The 19,731-nt window shown below is 43.6% G+C and overlaps 1 protein-coding gene across 1 annotated transcript; it reads left to right on the plus strand.

Moving 5' to 3' along the window:
• Positions 1-966: 966 nt before the first annotated feature.
• LOC111220894 (transmembrane protein 200A-like) lies at positions 967-7,552 on the plus strand. The gene is made up of 2 exons (XM_022744165.1): positions 967-1,046; positions 5,762-7,552. Exon 2 carries the CDS (start codon positions 5,812-5,814, stop codon positions 7,057-7,059), a length of 1,248 nt encoding a protein of 415 aa, XP_022599886.1. The 5' UTR covers positions 967-1,046; positions 5,762-5,811; the 3' UTR covers positions 7,060-7,552.
• The last annotated feature ends 12,179 nt before the right edge of the window (positions 7,553-19,731 follow it).

Genomic DNA, 19,731 nt, shown 5'->3' on the forward strand with positions numbered 1-19,731 from the left:
AGTATTTGGTTTCAGTGAGTGTTTACCTGAAATCTGCTTTATTTTTATTGGATCACTCAGAAAAAAGTCAACCAATCAGAAGAGAGGCTCAGAGCCTCTTCTCTTCTGATTGGCTCACTGACCTGTTGTTGCTATAGCATCTTATCCTGGTTTACCCTATATGAAATGTGTGTGAAACAGTTCATGAAGTGTCAATCAAACCAAATCACCATGAGGTGTGGGCAGCTTCAGATCAACACGAGTAGGAACTCTGTCCACTGTCTTTTCCCTTGTGTTCCACTAGGTGGAGACAGGTAGCCGCGCCTTTCTCCTCTGACTCTGGTATTAGATGTATGGTGACTATAGCTCTGTACTAAATGTACTTTCAGTTTACGCCACTGAGTTTGGTTCAAAACATTTCAGACTCGCCTGGGAAACGGAGACACCCCCCGTTCACCATGTTGCTGGCTTTGTGGACCTGTGACTGCTTTTATTTTGAAAAACAGGGTGTACCGTGAGGCGGAGGTGTGAGCTGCTGCTCACTTGAGTGTGCTGGTCCATGGAAGCGGCTGCAGACAGAGCACAGCGCGGAACAGGGCTGGGCTGTGCTGGCTGAGGAGTCCTCTCCCGCCGGACATGCTGGGTTAGCGGGCTTAACCGGGTGAACATCTGGGCTGTGCACAGTCCGGAGACTGGTCATCCCGCACGATCAGGATGTTGTGCGTCGGCAAACTATGAACAAGCTGCAACAGGATCCAAGAAATACAGGCAAGTTTCCAGAAGTGAGCGGCCGCTGGACTTTTGACTGTGAGGCTGGAGGACTGTGGTGGAGAGACTGTGGTTTGTTACAGAGCAGGTAGAAAGCTGCAGCTGCTGTGGACTGTCACAAGTGACGGTGTGTGTGTGTGTGGTGTGTGTGTGGTGTGTTGTCGGTGAGGAATGCAGCAGCACGGTCAGACTCTCCTGTCTGTCTCTAACCTCCATACAGAACACACATTTTTAGGGGAGATAATCCGGCGCGGTTTGGCTCGGCTCGGCTCGGCAGTCAGCGGCTGTCCGTCGTTAAGGTAAAGATAACCACTTTGTTTACTGTCGATTGAAGAAGCCATATGCGGATTTTTCTGCTCAGCTTCATTCACAATAACCGCGGTGTGCTGCTGTTGCCTGTGCATCACAGAGAGCGATGCGCACGGCTCCAGCCCCCCCACACCCTGCTGTGAGGGGATCACACGGCATCATCTCCGAACACTGTGTCTGCTCCCGTCATGAAGCGCAACTTGTGGCTTCTCAGGAGTGACTTGGCTCCGGTCCAGCTTCCTCTGCTGGCTGAAGAGCAGCAGATGAGCGCAATGGTGGCTCTATGACACAGTGGATGCACGCTGCCCGTGTCAGGCATCACCTCAGTGGGGCCGGAATCAAAGTGCGTTCCGGCTGACACTGCTCTCTGTAATGAAACATCGCCGTAGCCTGGGTGTCTGAGCATCCTCTGGATCAGATGTGTGTTTACACTCAGCTGCAGCCTCCACCAACAGAAACTTGTGTCAGAGCTGGTGAATGCAGTGAATCCGTGGTCATGTTTGTGTTACTGCAGTCATAATCCAAAAGGATATGATATACCGGTTACTGGTAAGACTGCGCCTCTCAGCTCAGATTTCAGATTCAAAAACAAAGCAACATGTAATGAAATGAGCCAGACATGTTAGACAAGCATTGTGTAATATCAGCCGTTTACAGCCTTTGTCTAAATAACACACAGTGTGAGATTTAGAGATTGATTAACTAATTAATCAATTGTTTCAGCTCCAATTAACTTAACAAAATTATTGAATAAGGTATTATTAAAGGACAAGTGAATGTGATTCTTACCAAGAAACAGTAGCTTTGCTGGGCACAATTCAGTTTGGGTTCAAATGATACTGACATGCTGTATACACCCCCGCCCAGCAAGTAGAAACTGGACATGCAGGAAGCTCCAAGTGGATGTTAAAAGTCCATATAGTATAAAGGTCTCTGTCCATGTGTAGTTTGATTATAGATCAGGTCTAGGTTCTATATTAATACTCTGAAAGTATCAACGCCTCAGTCCACAGAGAAATGCACACGTCCTGTATTCAGAAACTGAGCCTTAAAACCAGCCGTCAGGACTTCTGGAACTTTGTGATGTCACAACAAAGAAGTAACTGCTCTCAGCCACTCCCCAAGCCCCGCCCACCTGGACCCACCAGCCAAAATTGCAGGATTTGGTTTCTCTCAGTGTTTACCTGAAATCTGCTATATTTTTTATTGGATCACTCAGAAAACAGTCACCCAATCAGAGGAGAGGCTCAGAGCCTCCTCTCTTCTGATTGGCTCACTGACCTGTTGTTACTAGAGCTCCAGAGAGAAGTCTCAGAGAGGAGAATTAAAACTACATTGAGATGGTTTTTTGACTCTTAAAACCACAAATGTAGCTTCTTATGGATCATGTAAAATATGGACCTTCAGGGAATCCTGTTAGATTTTAAACTTATTTAATTCAGATGTGAAAATTAATTCTTTAGCTTGACATGCTAGTTTTTTCAGGAATTTTAACCAAGTCTCATGGTCCTCATCAGCAGATGGTGATTGCTCAGTTCTTGTGGAGACAGCTCAGTTGTCATCACGTAACCAGGGGTAACGATCTAGTCCTGAGATGAAGTTTAAAACTCTTACATTGTCCCAAACGCAGAGCTGAGAAACTAATGCATGTCCTCTTCATCATCCTCAACCACTGCATTTTCTTTGTACCAAGACTTTACCAGTGCAAGCTGAAAATATTCAATATGTGCAGATTAGTTTCTCAAAATGAAAATCTCCCATAGATAGTTATAGCTGCTGTGTCAGACACGTTAAGTCATCGGATGCTCAGGTTCTTAATCTTGTTTAACTTAAAGCTGCATCAGTTGATTTTTTTTTGGCTGCAGCCAGTGCTGACTGACATTTGCCAGACAATCACTGGGCTGGCACATAAAGACACACAAACACTCACACTCCCATTCATTTAGAGTTGCCAGTGAGGCAGGAAAACAGAGCACCCAGACAACAACATGCACCCAGAACCTTCTTGCTGTGAGAGGAAGGTGCTGACCGCTGCACCACTGGGCTGCTGGATGTTAACATTGTGGCTGTAAAACCAAAACAACGAGCTGAAGAGTCTGAAGAGTATTTGTCACTCAAAGAGTAGTGGATTTGTCGATTTACTTTAAAAATACTGATTCATATTGATTAATTGATTGAAGCTCCATATTTTCCTCCTTTTATTTGAAGTGTTGATCCATAAGAAGATATATTTGTGGTTTTAAGAACCAAAAACCATCTCAGTGTAGTTTTACATCTCCTCTCTCAGACTTCTCTCTGGAGCTGTAGTAAATACAGCTCAGTGAGCCAATCAGAAGAGAGGAGGCTCTGAGCCTCTCTTCTGATCTGGGCGGGGCTTGGGGTGTGGCTGAGAGCAGTGACTTCTTTGTTGTGACATCACAAAGTTCCAGAAGTCCTGACGGCTGGTTTTAAGAGTTTCTGAATACAGGCTGTGTGCATTTCTCTGTGGACTGAGGCTTTGATACTTTCACAGTATCAATACAGAACCTAGACCTGCTTTATAATCAAACAGCACGTGGACATCTACCTTTAGACTATATGGACCTTTAAGTATCAAGACATTGATGCACACTTATGTTTTGGGGAGTTTGGCTTATTTTGTTTTTAGGTTGAATAAGAATCTTTCTTTTGTCTTTTTATGGGGAATGATCTGTTATCATATAGATACAGTATATAGATAGATAGATAGATACATAGATAGATAGATAGGTAGATAGACAAATTCATCTAAAATATAGCAGATGTGATAAATAAAAGCCCAGGTGAGCAGTCTGTTCTGTATGGAAGCTGAGAAAGGCCATACTTGCAAATATTTTTTTATCTGGTTATCCCAAGATAACGAGATTTTATGAGGAGAAAATGATTTTTGTTTTCCTGAGATAACAAGAGAATTATACTTTAGTAAAGTTGGAAAGATAGTCCCAGATTCTAACTCCCCGGTTCAACAACTCATAGCGGAAACATTGTAATAACAGAAACAATACCTCTTTCCTACTGTGTTAAGGTAGACAACAAGCTACAACCTAGTTTTCATCAAACGAGCCGTCCTCTGACCTGGAGGAATAACATTGATCTCTATGAGCAGCCAGCTCTGAGTCAAGTCAGGGACCGTCTACAAAGTGCAATACTGAAAACAGATGTATTAGTTAATGAGAGTTGATGAGACTTTCAAGGCTATAGAGTCGTTCTCTATCCAACCCAAAGAACCAAAGCCATCCGTAAACTAAGGGAAGGAGAAATGAGTTAGCTGTGAGGTGCCTGACAGTCAGCCTGGTGAGAACATTTCACACTCACTGTAAAAGGCTCAGGACCATTAGAAGCTGTTTTTCCATTTCACTGTGCTTTGTTTATGACCATGTGAGAGCTCAGGAGGAACAGCACATGTGCAAGAGTTTCTTTGCGTCTGTTTGTACCTCATTGGGTTTACAAGCTGCCCACAGACATGGAGGGTTTGGAACGGCTTGAGGAGGTTCACTCTAATTACTTTCACTGGTGATTCACATTGAAAACGGACTGCGTGGTAAACAACCACTGACTAATGGGTGACCAAAGTACGTTAAGGCTGGGCTAAACATGTCTGGATTCCAGGCATGGGTATGTAATGTCTAATCTGTCATGATGACAGATAAAATGCATTTCAGAAGGAAAGTATGTGATGTATCTGCAAACTCCCTCTGTTAAAAGCCAGATGTAGAAGCTCCGCCAGGGAAACCACCCTGACATGGAGTGACGTGTACTTTCTAAAGAATTTGGTAGCACTCAGGGGCGAGGAGAGCTACTGAGATACAACATGGAGATCACAACACAGTGTAGACTATGGTAGACAATGTTGTTATTGAGGACAAGCAAAGCCATTTCCAGTACAACCCTTCTCCTCATAGCAGTCGCCTCTCTGAAGGAAAGGATTGAGGGTACAGGCTTCACAGACACTGAACAGTAGGTGAAGGAATTTGGTGATGTGATTAGATATCAAAGTATGACAGAAGAAAGAGAAGCATCATCCTGATATCCTGCCTTTTTATTTGTTCCTCAATATCCTTGCAGTACCCTCACACAGCACGCAAACTCTCCCCATCGCTGGAGTCACCATAAAACAAGAGGAAAGGGAAACAGAGACAGAAAGAAAAGGAGAAATACGATAAAAAAGAGGCTTTGGGTCGGTGGTCCAGCTTCATTCCCCAAAGACTTTCTCAGAGATGCCTCTCACATCATACATACGATGAGTATTAGGGCCACATTGAGGAAACCAAAAAATCTAAAATTTCGAAAATAAAGTCATAATATTATGGGAATTACAAAAGTAAAATTAAAGTAAAATATTACATGAACCAGTCCAACAGGTGAAAGGACAGTCAGTGGCAGCTGCTGTTTGTCTGGTGTTGCGTCCAGGAGAATGTGACGGACGTATGTACGGACGGACTGACAACCTTAAAACAATATGCCTCCGGCTCTGACTGTTGCCGGTGCGGAGACGTAAAAATGCACAATTATGTACCTGTATTCGAAACATCTACGTATCACATTTTAGTGATATATAAGCTGAAGTTGAAAAGGATAAGTAATGTGCAGCCATAGATACAAGATGCATTTGACTTAACGGATGCAACATGTTCAGTATATCAATGTTATTGCTGCATTAACTCTTGACATTTCCTCACTCCGTCAGTCCTCTGACAGGGTGTGACCGGGAGCAGTAGCTCTGGACTGACCTGTGCCATGAAGACCCAGAAGGCCCGAGATGTTAAACCAGCGTCACCTTCCTGCCGACGGAAGTCTCGCTTCACCTTACGAGGCAGGAAGAAGAAGGACGGGGTGATCCGAGGCAAGCTTCGCATCCGCTCGCTGCCCGGAGCCTTCCTGGTGCTGGGGGTGATTGTAGTGGTGGTGGGCACTGCTCTGGCTGTGGCGGGTTACTGGCCGTACCGGATATCCAGGTCGTCCATCCTGGGAGCTGCAGAGAGAGAAAGTATCTCTGAGTCACAGAGTTCTGGTTGGAGTCTGGGAGCTAAGGACCTCTTGTCCACAGCCAGCCTCATCCACAGTGAACGAATGAAGCTGCTGGGGCCTGTCATCATGGGGGTGGGACTCTTCATCCTCATATGTGCCAACACAGTCCTGTATGAGAACAGGGACAGAGAGACTCAGATGCTGCTGGCTCAGATGCGCAGTGTTATCTGCTCTGTGTCTGCGGCCGTGCCCTCGGCGGACCTTAAGGAAATAGCAGCAGCCAACTCGATGGCCAAACACTACCAGTGGGTGAGCAGTTTACCAGCTGCCCATCTCAACATCCTCTGTCTGCAGCAGCTGGCCAGCTCTGAGCCGCTACTCCAGACCAGACATCCCAGAGACCACGAGGACAGTGTGGAGGGCATCTACCAACAGGCTGTGCTCCAGACAGAAGCCATCCACCACCAGGAGTCAGAGCCGCCGCCCTCCCTCCACTCCTCCCACTCCAACTCATGCAATTCCAGTCAGACAGACTTTAACACGCAGTCTGGGGCTGAGCACAGGGGCGGCGTCAGCTTCAATCTGCATGCCACCCCGCTCGTCAAGCTCAACAACTGCCTGGTGTCTGCCAGCTCCATGTCCACCCTGGGGGTGGACGAGGTGGATATCCCGGCCGCTCAGCCGAGGCGCTGCTACAGTATGAGCTACAGGACTAAGCCTTATGTAGCCGGAACTGGTGTGTGCCTGGAGGAAGGCCTCCACACACCCGCAGAGGAGGGTCAGAGAAATCGGGAGAGGAGAGAGGCGGGCTCACAGGTTTGTGTCAACATCCGGGGGCAGGTGGTGGATGCTGCGGAGGAGCAGGCTCACCGAAGCTGGCCTCGGCTAGACTTGGGCAGTGGCAGACGCTACCTGAAACTAGAGAACAAAGAGGACTCTGTGGACAAACTGCTGGACCAGTTAGAGCAGCAGTGCTCTCAGTGGGATAAGAGCTTTGGCTCTGGGCCTTTCCAGTGATGGTGGGTTTAGTTTCACAGAAATTATATTTTCCCCTGGATTTAAAAACTGCACTATATTTTGTTTTAAATTGTGTGTGAGGCCGACAGAAACTGAGCCCTACATCATTTGGAGTACAGCTTTTCTCACAAGGATCTTCCAATACTTCAGCCTGTTCTCAATCATCAGTGGAATACTGATGCACGGAGCTTACAGTCTTTGCTTGGCTGGATGCAGAAGATGTTTGTACCGTCGAAGGAGAGGAACAATATGCCGATCCCACACTGTCAGAGACGGGGAAAGCAGTCTGACAGGCTGCTCACTTCGGTTTGGGTTGGCAGCAATGCGAGAAATGAACTTGTTTCTCAGTGCCAAAATGCGTTTGCCTGTTTCCAGGACGCGGCGAGCACAACCCAGAGAAGAAGAGACAGAGGGGAGGAGGGAGGGAGGATTGTTTTCACTGTGCAATCACTTTTGAACCAAACTACCTGGAGCCCTGAGCCCATGAAGTGCTGACAGCTCTACGAAAATGGGACTTTTTCCTCAGCTGATGTCCCATATTCCAAATGCAATGCATGGCAGTGATGTACAGTATGTTACATCTTAATACTTATGCAGAGTTATGTCATTGTTGGTTTTATGTGTATAAGACGTAATGATAGTTAAAGGGTTATTCTGGTTTATTACAATCTGGGTCCTATTTTCTTACATATGGCCGTTACTCCTGCAGAATCCATGGGGACAACGTCGCACTCACTAACTCCATTGCTGAGGCCTGGGAACATGACGACCTGGGGCCAGATGCATAAATGATGCGTACACACAAAAACCATGCGTACGCAACTCCCCACACATAAATTGGTCTTTGTAAACACAGACTGTGTCACCTCACTCATTCCTTTGAACAGTGAAAATACAAAATTAGCCGAGACACGTAATTTAACGTGAAATAAAATAAACAACTTCACGGAGCTTCATTCATTATCATCATTATAAGTTTTACTGTTCACACAGCAATAACAATTTAACAATCGTAAACAGAAATAATGTGTTTTTTTCAGCATCGTTTCATATCCTGATCATTTATTGTGAGTCATTCTGTAATTCTGATCACAGTGTTGGAGCCTGGAGCCTCATTAAGTAAATTGATACCTCCTATCTGTAAGGCCAGGAACACACTGACACCTCGCAGCTGGCGTCTCACCTATTCAATCAATTAATCAATATGAATCAGTATTTTTATATGTTAACATCCAGCAGCTCAGTGGTGCAGCGGTCAGCACCTTCCTCTCACAGCAAGAAGGTTCTGGGTGCATGTTGTTGTCTGGGTGCTCTGTTTTCCTGCCTCACTGGCAACTCTAAATGAATGGGAGTGTGAGTGTTTGTGTGTCTTTATGTGCCAGCCCAGTGATTGTCTGGCAAATGTCAGTCAGCACTGGCTGCAGCCAAAAAAAAATCAACTGATGCAGCTTTAAGTTAAACAAGATTAAGAACCTGAGCATCCGATGACTGTACTTAAGGGCAGGAACACAGTGGTGTGTGGTGTGTGTGTGTGTGGCGGCTGCAGCATGTCTCGGTTTCCATTTCGGTGCACATGTTAACAGGTTAGAGTGACACACTGCCTGTGTGATCTAGAGATTCAGCATCTCACCTGTACCATAGCAGCAACATCACATAAAACTGACTCCTTCCACTATAGTTTCTATGTCTAGGCTGAATCTGAATGTGACACGGACATGAAAAAATATAATTATATTTTTAACCATTTCAGCAGCTGCATGTGGAGACAGAGACGTTTTAGTGACGTTTTCTGTCAAAAATAAATTAGAAATGAATTTATAATGAAAAAAAATCCAACATTCCAGTGACCTGTAAACTCTCTGCAGAAAGACAGAGCTGCAGCAGCAGAGACGCAGCACTTCTGTCTCATCTTTCTTCTCTGTGTCTGATCACTTGTGGCACAGACAGTGTTTTTTTATGCAAACTGATTGATTAAGGGAGGGTCTTCATCCATTTATGGCCCAATTTCTCAATGAGTGAGATTTATAAAGTGGAGCCATGAGAACACATGGCTAACTCTGATGAAAAGAATGTGTATGTATATTTCTGGTTTTGTACATAGTTTTAATCATGAATCTACACAGAATTTTATGCATCTGGCCTCTGATTTTTGTAGTGGACTCTGGGTAATAATTATACGGTTTTCCTTATGGACAGCACACACACACACACACACACACACACACACACACACACACACACACACGTACCATGAGCACCCCAACACAGCACATGGCCAGTCACCTTCACACACAGTTATGCAGTTATGTTTATTACATTAACCACGTTTTAGCTCTGTGTGCTGCTCTGCCTACACCAGCATATTTTACTCATCTTTAAGGGTAAGAACAGAAACCAGATGTGAGTAAAGAAACCATCCTCCTACTGAAGGAACACAGAAATGAGAATCATATGCAGCTCAGAGCCGCAGCCGGGATCAAACAGCTAAACACGGCACAGTATGCCAGATGCAAATCTTCTCCCTAGACCACCACTCTGCCCTCCTGGACAAGATCTGAGTCAGCAACCATAAATCATAGCATGTTCAGGTCTGTGTCATCCATGTAATGAACTTAGTTCAGTGGTTAATGTTCCTCTCAGACATGTTTTAAACTCTGTTAAAGTATTTTGTTTAGCTTGATTTTCTCACATAAAAAGTGAAAAACAAGCTCATCTCCTCTTACTTCCTGATTGAGAAACCTGGATCAGGCCTTGAGCCCCGCCCACCACCTGCTGTCTCCAGGTGGACAGGTGAAAGAGCAGAGAGCATCAAGATGGTTAGAGGAGGAAACATCAGAGAGACTCAGCCACATGTTTGAGCCTCAGTCAGACCCAGACTCAGATGAGGAGTCTGAGACCAGAACCAGAGACTAGCAGACGGATCACAACAGTTAGCGTAGTTAGCATCTTTTATTTGTTTATGTTGTTTGTTAGCTTGTAACTGGCAGTGGCTGATACAGTGTTAGTGGTTGTGCTAATGCTTCAGGTTTCAGTTTTATTTAGCCCCGCCCCCCATTCCCACAAGTTGACAGGATTGGTTCCTTAGGTTTGTGACATATGAAACCCTGGCTGTCTGAATATCTGTGTTTATGAGACTGTCATTGGCTCACTGCAGTTTATCCATGGATGCTTCCACATAAGTTCGGTGGTAACACTGTACTTCAAGTCCCCCTGTTCAGTACATTGACATTTTATAAATGGTTTACAACACACTGCAATGTAGTGAGCGGATATAAAGTGTCAACAACTACAACTCCTTGTTTGAATGATAAAATTTGTCTTCATAGAAGTTACAATTGCTGACAAATACTGTATACAAGTAGTATAAGCACTTAAAATGTCATTATTGCTGTCTATACCTACATTATTATAAACTATTTATTAAATGTTTATATATGGCTTATAAATGCTTAACAGGGGAACTTCAAGTTACAATATGTAACTTTTCCACATGAAAATGTATTTTTTGTTGAGTTCTGTTCTTAAATTTTCCCAAATGTTTCCATCAATTCTCAAACCAGAGAAATCTGTGATTTTAATCATGGTAACGTTTCATTGGCCGCCTGTCAGTGACATCATATCCTCTGAGATCATGTGTCAGTGTGTTTGTCTGACAGAAGCTCAACATTGACTTTTATCTAGTTTTAAGCCACATACACTTTTGACACCTTGGTGGTTTTCAGCTCTATATTTGAAGCAGATGAAGGATTTTAGTCGTCGGACGTCTGGATCTGAAGTTATCAGAGAAACAAGCTGACATAAGTTGCATACTGTGTGTTTAAAGTGTTACCACCAAACAGTGTCACTAAACTGACCCTCTGCTCATGTTTCATGACTCTTTCTAGTGACGTCATTGTTCCCAGACCTCAGCTACAAGTGAACTTGGTGTTATTGTCACCAATTAGAAAGACAAAAATAAGACAAAGCTGCATTATCTTTAATAACGAATGAGAATTTCTCTTTGTTGTCCTGCTCCTGGTCGTCTCAGATATCAGCTCGTAATGAAAGCAGGGGCACAGCCTCCTGCCCGTCCCCTGTTGATCTTCTCCTTTCAGAATGCACCCACTATTTATGAGGAGGCCCTGCCCACTCACATCCAGCCCCGCCCCTCCGCCCTCCCCAACCTTTGATCAAATGGACAGAATTGATTGTGCAGACCAGGCGGGTCCGCAGCTCTGGTTAGATTTAGTGAGGTGATCAGTGTTACTGCATACAGCTGGGTGTGTGTCATAGAGGAGAGGGAATATAAATCAGAGTATCACAGGCCCCTGCCCCCTTACCTCCTTCCCCCCCTTTACACCCTAGTGCAGAGGTGACCCCTCCTTGTTTGAATCGACAGTCTCTCTGGTTTTCTTTCTGTCTGTGCTGCCTGTTCTGTATGCCATGTGACCCTTTGTGTTCTGTATGTATACCAAGCAATATGAGCGGTCTGACAGAACAATCAGCGGCTGTGTCGACCACATGATTAAACAACATTGCCATGCCTTTGTTGCAAATATAAAGCGAAACAAAAGCAGTTCCTGTTTACTGTCATCTCTCTTATTCACACTGTCAAGGTAACGGCACCTGGTTGTATATGTATGCAGCAAATCATCTCGCCGCGCTCGCTCCTGTGATCCCATCCCTCACCCCGAAGGAGACTTTGCATTCCATCCATATTCCTTAGGCTGAAAACATCCAGCTGGGACCAGCGAGCGCTGCGTTCACTTTATCACCTGATGAATGAAAATGGATTTTTTTCCCTCTCCCGCTCTACAGCACCAGCCTGATATTTTGAAGCAGTCCTGAGCAGGGGTGGGGAGGGGTGGCGGTGGGGAATTCCCCAGTTGCAATTATTCTCAGCAGAGCCTCCTGCAGGTTCCAAATTTTTCCCTTCTTATTAGATTTTATGGTTCCTTCCGGGCAGGTATGCAGTCCCCCGCGATCTCTTTTTATTTAATTGGTCATTTACAAGATGGCTTCTGGGTTCGTACCAGCTCGTAAAGCGAGCAGGCAGGACCTCCTGCCCTCTGTGGCAAAAGCACAGGAAGGTAGAGGATTGCGAGGCTGCAGGAGGGCAAGAGGGTGCAGATGTGAAAACTCTGGGCTCATAATTTTCAGACATCTGCTCAGCTGATCTGTCGAGCTTTCACCACACTGCCAACCACAATAGAGCAGAACCAGGAAAGAGAGGTTCCTGTAATGAATGACTCTATTGATTCAAGATGCAGCCAGGACCATTTGCACTAGCATGTGAATGTTGCTCTCCATCAGTTAATATACCGAACACATTAGTATTTGGCAAGCAGGGATTAGTGAAACAGTGGCATCTCTAAAATGAAGCAAGAGCAGGATAATTATTTCCACATTGTCTGAAGCTTGTATTTTCACTCTGTTTATCAATGTTTCAACTCATTTCCTACCGAAGCTGTACACGTTGCCGCTGACGCCATTCTAAAGCACACATGGGAGTTTCACGGTGTGGATTTCATAATGTGTTCTTCCAGTATCCCCTGAGGCATTTGTTCTTGATTCATTTCACCTCAGTGTGGAAATCAAAGTTGGTAATATACAGTCTCTGCTCTCAATTCAAATTTACAGTTGCACCACCATGAGAGCATATGAAGCACTGTTCACCACAAGATACTTCAAACACAACATAACAGAGCTTCTGTACACTGACATTCACACCTCAGTGAAACCAGTGGCTGAAGATCATGTGTCTGTATCAATGATTGGCTGACACGACACTATGGTTACGGACCAAGCATCAACCATGGGAGAAACCAAAACCTGCAGTTCCTCTAATGACCCCTAGAGTCTGGCTCCAACAGTGCGTCAATCCCCCTACACTCCCATGTTTAAATGTCCAAGATGACAGCAGAAATACACATGTTTACAGCCTGGTACAAAAACAGTTTTGGTCTCTAAAGCTAATTTCCTCTTTTATGACACCTGTTTATATAACTCACCTGTGTGCATTTTATTAAGGTTAAAGTTATGTATAATTGAGGGCGTGGCCTCTTTGAGTGAGTTGGTGAGCATATGCCTGCCACAAGCCGGCATGCACCGAAGTCTCGACTCCACGTGCCCCTCCTCTTTGACCATTTTTGGATTAGCTGGGAGTTAGGGGTGGAGTCAGACACTGCCAAGATGTTGACAGTGGAGTAGCTCACTCTGAGCTCCAGAAACCTGTGGGTGACGTCACAGAGGCTACAACCATCTTTATTTACAGTCTGTGGGCTAAACCTGCTGCTGAGCTTTTCTTGTTAATGAACCACTTGCTTATAACCATTAGAGAAAGATGAGTCCTTATTCTTAAACCATGCACAAACTAGCTAGAAATGTAGTATCATGCAAATAAATAAATAAAAAAAATAAAAAATACACAAACACAAATACTGCAACAATCACTTACATAGACTGTATGGTACATAGACTGTACACAAAGGTGTGGAAATGACAACAAACCTAACTTTATTAAGTTTTTACAAAATTATTGGCAAAAAATTCTCCTTCCTATTTGGTGGCCCTCTTGCAATGCCTATGGCCACAATCAGACAGATAAAACAATGCAAGGAGCTGCGTTAGTTGGGGTGTGTTGTGCTATGTTGTGTCAGGAAACTTGATTTATACTCTCTCCGTGCTGCATGTCAGATGGTCAGATAGTGTTGGAAACCCCCTCTCCCCACAGCTCTCCGATGTCTGTGACTTTTTCCAAAACCGACGAGCTGACATTCAAACCCACCTCACAGCGTGATCGACCAGCTGTGTGGACCTGAGGAACGAGCCAGGCATTGTACTACTCTCTCTTACTATTTTTCTATTCCTGATATGACTATTTTGCAACTTTTCATGTGAACAGATGAGTGCAACATTATTCCAAGAGAGGCTGTCTGAAATGCTGTGCCATTATCTCCATATTTAAATGATATAGCATCTCTCTTCTCTCATTTGTAACACAACTGTTTGTGGCACTTTTTGCTGTGAAAACTCAGCAGTGGTTTTGTTCGGTGGCCCAGACAGGTCAACACAATGCAAAAGCCACAACACAAATGCAAATTAAGCCACAGTGGAAGTAAGCAGCGGTCCGTCTGTACTGTTGGTCCAGGTAGCCGGGAGACTTTTTTGACTGGGAAAGTTTTTGAAGAAGTTTGAGAAGTAAGTGAAACATTGTTGCTAGCTGTGATTAATGTCACTATGTGATTGTCACAAATGAGCAATGTTGTTCAATGTGTTTATATTTTCATATTTATGTGCTCTGCCATCCAACATCAGGTTATTGTGAAGCTAGCCATGCAGTAACATTGGCATTACGTCACTTAGGTAACGTTAGTCAATCAGATGAATGTAAAGCTGTACCCGTGTAGGGAGACATATCAGTGATATTAGACTTTACAGTGAAACATAACAGTGAGACATTAAAGTGAAAGTAGATAAATTGTAGAGATCGTTCTTTGAAAATTTATTTTCAAAATGTTCAAGCAATTAAACCTTGTGTAAAAGGAACATTACATTTAGTCTGCCATATATAGAACAACAGTTTTCAAAGTAAACTGATTAATTTCTTTGATAAAATAATACAACCGAAGCCTCAGTTACCTCAATTAGATATAAAATTACAGTTGTAGGTAATGTTAGATGGCACAGTACATAAATATGAAAATATAAACACCTTGAATAACATTGCTTATTTGTGTCATGCAATTGTGTTGTGGCTTTTTTATTTGTATTGCGGCTTTTGTATTTATATTGAGGCTTTTGTACTTGTGTTGTTGCTTTTGTATTTGTGGCTTTTGTATTTGTGTTGTGGCGTTTGGATTTGTTTTGCGGCTTATGCATTGTGTTGTGGCTTTTGAATTTATGTTGTGGCTTTTGAATTTGTGTTTTGGCTTATGCATTGGGTTGTGGCTTTTGTATTTGTGTTATGGCTTTTGAATTTGTGTTGTGGCTTTTGTATTTGTGTTGTGGCTTTTGATTTTATGTTGTGGCATTTGTATTTGTGTTGTGGCTTTTGAATTTATGTTGTGGCATTTGTATTTGTGTTATGGCTTTTGAATTTATGTTGTGGCTTTTGTATTTGTGTTGTGGCCTTGCATTCGTGTTGTGGCTTTTATATGTGTTGACCAGTCTGGGGCACCATAGTTCCAGCATTTGTTTCTTCTGCTCTTTTCACCTCTGTCATTATGAGTGAATACCTGGACGTAAGCCTGGGGGTCAGTACATCTGAGTTCAAGACCCCTGGACTGATCCTTACATCACTCCATGCTGTAATAGAGCCATACTCCATAATCCAACAAATCTACACTTTCTACACAGATAACTGATTTAGCTTGATTACAGAGGATTTGACATGAGCCTGGATTGTTCAGGTTTTTGAAACCTGCTTTACACTTATCTGGAGCTGCTTCCACAGTAACAGTCCTTCAACTCAAACTTTCACAAGGTCAGACTGATTCGGAATTAGTTGGATCACATTGAACCTTTAAAAGTTCACTGCATCTTTAAACTCATTTTCAGATATGACTGACTGCTTCTGCTCTTTTCCTCTGCGGCTTCAATGGAGAATGTTGTTGTAATTATGGATTTCCAAAGAGAACATGTGGGCTGGTGAGAAACCACAGAGGCCTTTTAGTGTCAGACACATAAGCAGCTGAATAGTTAAACAATGAAAGTTCCTGTTATTTGAGCTATAAAACAAAAAAAAAAATGACACAATCTCACAACCAGAGTTCAAGCTCACACACTGGAAGAAGAACTAACTTCCTGGAAAGAGGTTAGTGTTACTTGACCACCTCACAAATCAAATGTGTTTTTCTGAACAGCTACACTTGAAGGCGGGTTGAAAAGCCAGCTGTCATGTCGAGGGAGGAGATGCAATATCATTTAAATATGGTAATAATGGCACACAGTTTCACACAGTCAAAGTGCTCAAAGCAGTAAATGTTAATTCACTTGAGGTCGCCAGAAGTGGGAGTAAGTCACATGTGCAAGTCTAAAGTTACTGTGGTGAGAATCAAGTCAAGTCACATGAAATTCTGATGATCTCCTCCAGTTTCCACATTTAATCAGTTAATATTTCTATGTTAAGCAACACTGAGGATATCTCTTAAAGAGAAAACTGAAATGGGAATACAGAACGGGGAAAATCAGCAGCCCCTCCCACCTCACAGCTCTATGGTGTTTTGTTGTTGTAGGATTTGAAACTCTTCAGGTCTCTCTGCAGCTTCATAATAAAATGTTATTAAATATGACTTAACACTGTACAGATTCCTGGGGGATCTTATCAGCAGAGCTTTTTTCCACCCACCAGGAGCCCAGCCAGCAGATGACTGAGCTCTTACAGAGTCACACAGATAACAGCACGAACACTCCCCCTGTTTCCACGCTGCTTTTCTCTTCCTGTAGGTCTCCGCTGTTGTCAAGTTTTCCAGATCAATAATGTGGAGAGCTTGCTGAGGCGCAGTTTGTTTCTGACTGAGAAGACATTATGCATTTGAACAACCTCTCTCAGAGGAAGGTGACTGAGAGATGATCAGACAGCAGTGTGTGTGTGTGTGTGCATGCGTGTGTGCGTTGTGAGAGAAGTGAGCTGGGTGTTCTTCCATTCAGATTCCAAACAGGAAACTGTCAGCAGTTGTCAAGTTTAATGCTGGATTTACTCAAGTGCTTGAGCTGTCTGCTCCACCTCTTCCATCTCCACCAAGCAAATCTGTAAAATCACAGGAGTCATAGTTGGCAGCTTCAGGTTTGAATATTAACTCAGGCCCTGATCAACACTATGTGGTGCCCTAGGGTGGCGACACGTGAAGACCTCCTCCCACTATATGCATAAAAAGTGGGATTTGCTACGGTTATAAAGTCCATAGATTTACATTAACCTACAGCTAACGTACAGGCTAAATACAGATACTACAGAAAACTGTACCTGGCAACATAGATACCACACTAGCCCTCACACTTGAGCTAAAATCTGAATGCAACACGTCATACTGAATATCATTATTTCCATAATAAATGGCAAAAAGTGAAAAAAGTCATTTTGCTATTTTCTTTCTTTCTTCCCAGAAAAAAAAAATCACTTGCCTCTCCGGGCTTTTGTAGGCCTGTATGAAGACTACATGAGTATGTCTATATAAAATAATTGCACACAACAAATAAGGCAAGTTCAATAATGGCCGCTGCAAGCAACCATTTCACCATGGAGACGGAAACATACAGAGACTTCACAAAAAATCTTCCTGGAGTTGAGGGGGACTGCAGAGTTGATATTAATTCATCACTCACATCATGTAAACTACAACCCCTACAAATTTTCACAGTAATTTTAAGATGAAAAAGTGATGAGTCTGTTTACACACAATCTTGGTCCATTTATTTCTGTGGATAGGGACACATTTTAAGTCGGCTACAGACTTAAAGGTTTTGGAAACTAAACTAGATTTTAAACATTAATAAAGCAGCAAACATGTATTTTTTATGTAAAGATTTAGTGGAGTTATGGCGTCCTTAGCGGTTGTAATCTGAGCCTCTCTATTCTGAGTTTTGGTAGCTGGTCCTGTAGCATGTTAGTGCATATGAGTCCCTCCTGTTAAACTGTTGGTCCTCTCCACTATAAACACACAGGCTCCACCCACAGGTGAGATGTCACAGGGCAGTACGCAGCATTCAGGTGAAAGTGACCTTCCAGAATTACCTCCACTGAGGAAGAAACCATACTTTTGTCTAGGAAAGAGATGAGACCAGATCACAGGTGGACTGGACAAATCAGGACTACCAGCGCAAATCCTGGACAGCTGGTCAAAACATCCATAAAGTTTTAAAAGTTTTACTGGCTCTGTCAGTGTCATTGGTGGCCGGTCCCAGTGGATCAGTCCATGACTGAATTCCTTTCCCAGTCCGACCATGGAGCCGATACTGATCTGGTTTTCTGAGAGGAGAATCCTACAAGCTGTTATACGTTTTCATTATTGATAGCTAGAGTAGACATGATAACACTAGCTAACTTAATGTTGCTATTGCTAGCTGGCTAACTAACTATTAGACCACGCTAGCATTGCTGTGACATGCTCCATGGCAATGCTAGTGTGGTCTAATAGTTGTTAGCTAACTGTCAGCAACAATGCTAGCGTTGGCTAATGGTTGTGCTTAGATTGTTTCTTTTTTGTCTCGTGTTCACAGTAACTTTATTCAGTTGAGCTTCTTGTTGTGTGTTTAGTACACTTTCACTGAGCCTTATAACACCTTGCTGACTGGGAACGTGAAGGGAGGGGAGGGGGAGGTGTGGCTGATAAAGCGTTTGTTTTGTTTTGGTCTGAGATGCTGGTGGAGTGACATCTAGTGGCAGTGACGATCGTTTACAGAACCTTTAACTGTGAACAGACTGCATAGGAACAGCGTGCAGTGAGTTGTGTGGATGATCCAGAGTAATGGGGGACACTGTTTCTGCTGCAAACATTTCTAATTACATTCCATTCACTTGCTTTGTACTGTGGTGGAGGCAGAAATCTAAAAACCTGGACAAAGAAAACCAGAACTATCTTCTGTGCTGAAGCAGCTCTGTGTAGGAGCATTAATTGGCACCATTCCTGCATGTGTGTGACTTGGCTGTAAACACTGAGCCAGCTTGTTGTGTCAGACTTCCTCCCGTGCAGGTCTTTCATTCATATATTCATACTCCAGCCTCTATATGCCAGCTTCTTGCAGACCAGTCCACTGTGACTGAGGTCCTCTCTGACCGAGCTCTCATAAACACGCTGCAGTTGTATTAATGGGAAGATTATGTGTTCATCTGTGTTTACATGTTGAGCCGGGGTTGATGTTTACAGCTGAGCATATCTGTCCATTTATAGGTTTTAGTCTGTGTTGTGTGTGTGGTCAGTGTGAAAAGATTTCTTGACTTGTTTACCACTGATCTCAAGGCTGCAGCCATGAATCTGCTCCAGGGCTGCAGGAGCAGGACGGAGGGGGGCTGAGGGGAGACAAGAGGCAGACAATCTGCTATTCACACAGGATGAAGCTGGATCTCTGTCCAGTTTACCTTTCCCCTCTCACTCAGCCACCTTTATATTATCGCGCTGAGTGAACCTAAGACCAAGATCTGACAGTTATTTATGAAGCACAGCCTGACTCCTGGAAAACAGTAAGACATTGTCCAGCTCTCTGGCTAGTATGGAAAATAGCACCACTTTATTTTATTATTATGTGTAGGTCTTATAAGTATAGATATGTGAGGTCATATGTAAAAATATAATGCCAAAATTAATTACAAGATGGTATTAAACAAAGATGCCATTTGTAGTAGACTATAAACAAAACTGCTCATGTGGCTTCAAAACATGAATAAATGCAGCCTATTCACTACATTAAGCTGGGGGAGAATTTGACCAAACTGTGGGGAATCAGCTCGATCCAACCACATTGTTCCTATAATAGTGCTGCATCTTGCATATATTGCACAGGCACACTGAAACCTCTGTGGACTGTGACTCACCACTCCACAAACAACATGGTGTCCTCCGTCCCTCTGTCCACTTCACCTTTCAGCTACACCCCTAGTTAACTTAAATGCACCTTAAACCAACAAGTCCTCCAACCAAAATAGCCATATAGGTTGTTTATCCCTTCTCTCTCATAAGACTGAGCATCAACCTC

The sequence above is a fragment of the Seriola dumerili genome, unplaced genomic scaffold (assembly GCF_002260705.1).
Source record: "Seriola dumerili isolate Sdu_G_001 unplaced genomic scaffold, Sdu_1.0 BDQW01000078.1, whole genome shotgun sequence".
Classification (NCBI taxonomy): domain Eukaryota; kingdom Metazoa; phylum Chordata; class Actinopteri; order Carangiformes; family Carangidae; genus Seriola; species Seriola dumerili.

Excerpts from the sequence above, each read along its gene's own strand:
- LOC111220894 (XM_022744165.1), top strand. The coding sequence starts at position 5,812 with ATGAAGACCCAGAAGGCCCGAGATGTTAAACCAGCGTCACCTTCCTGC.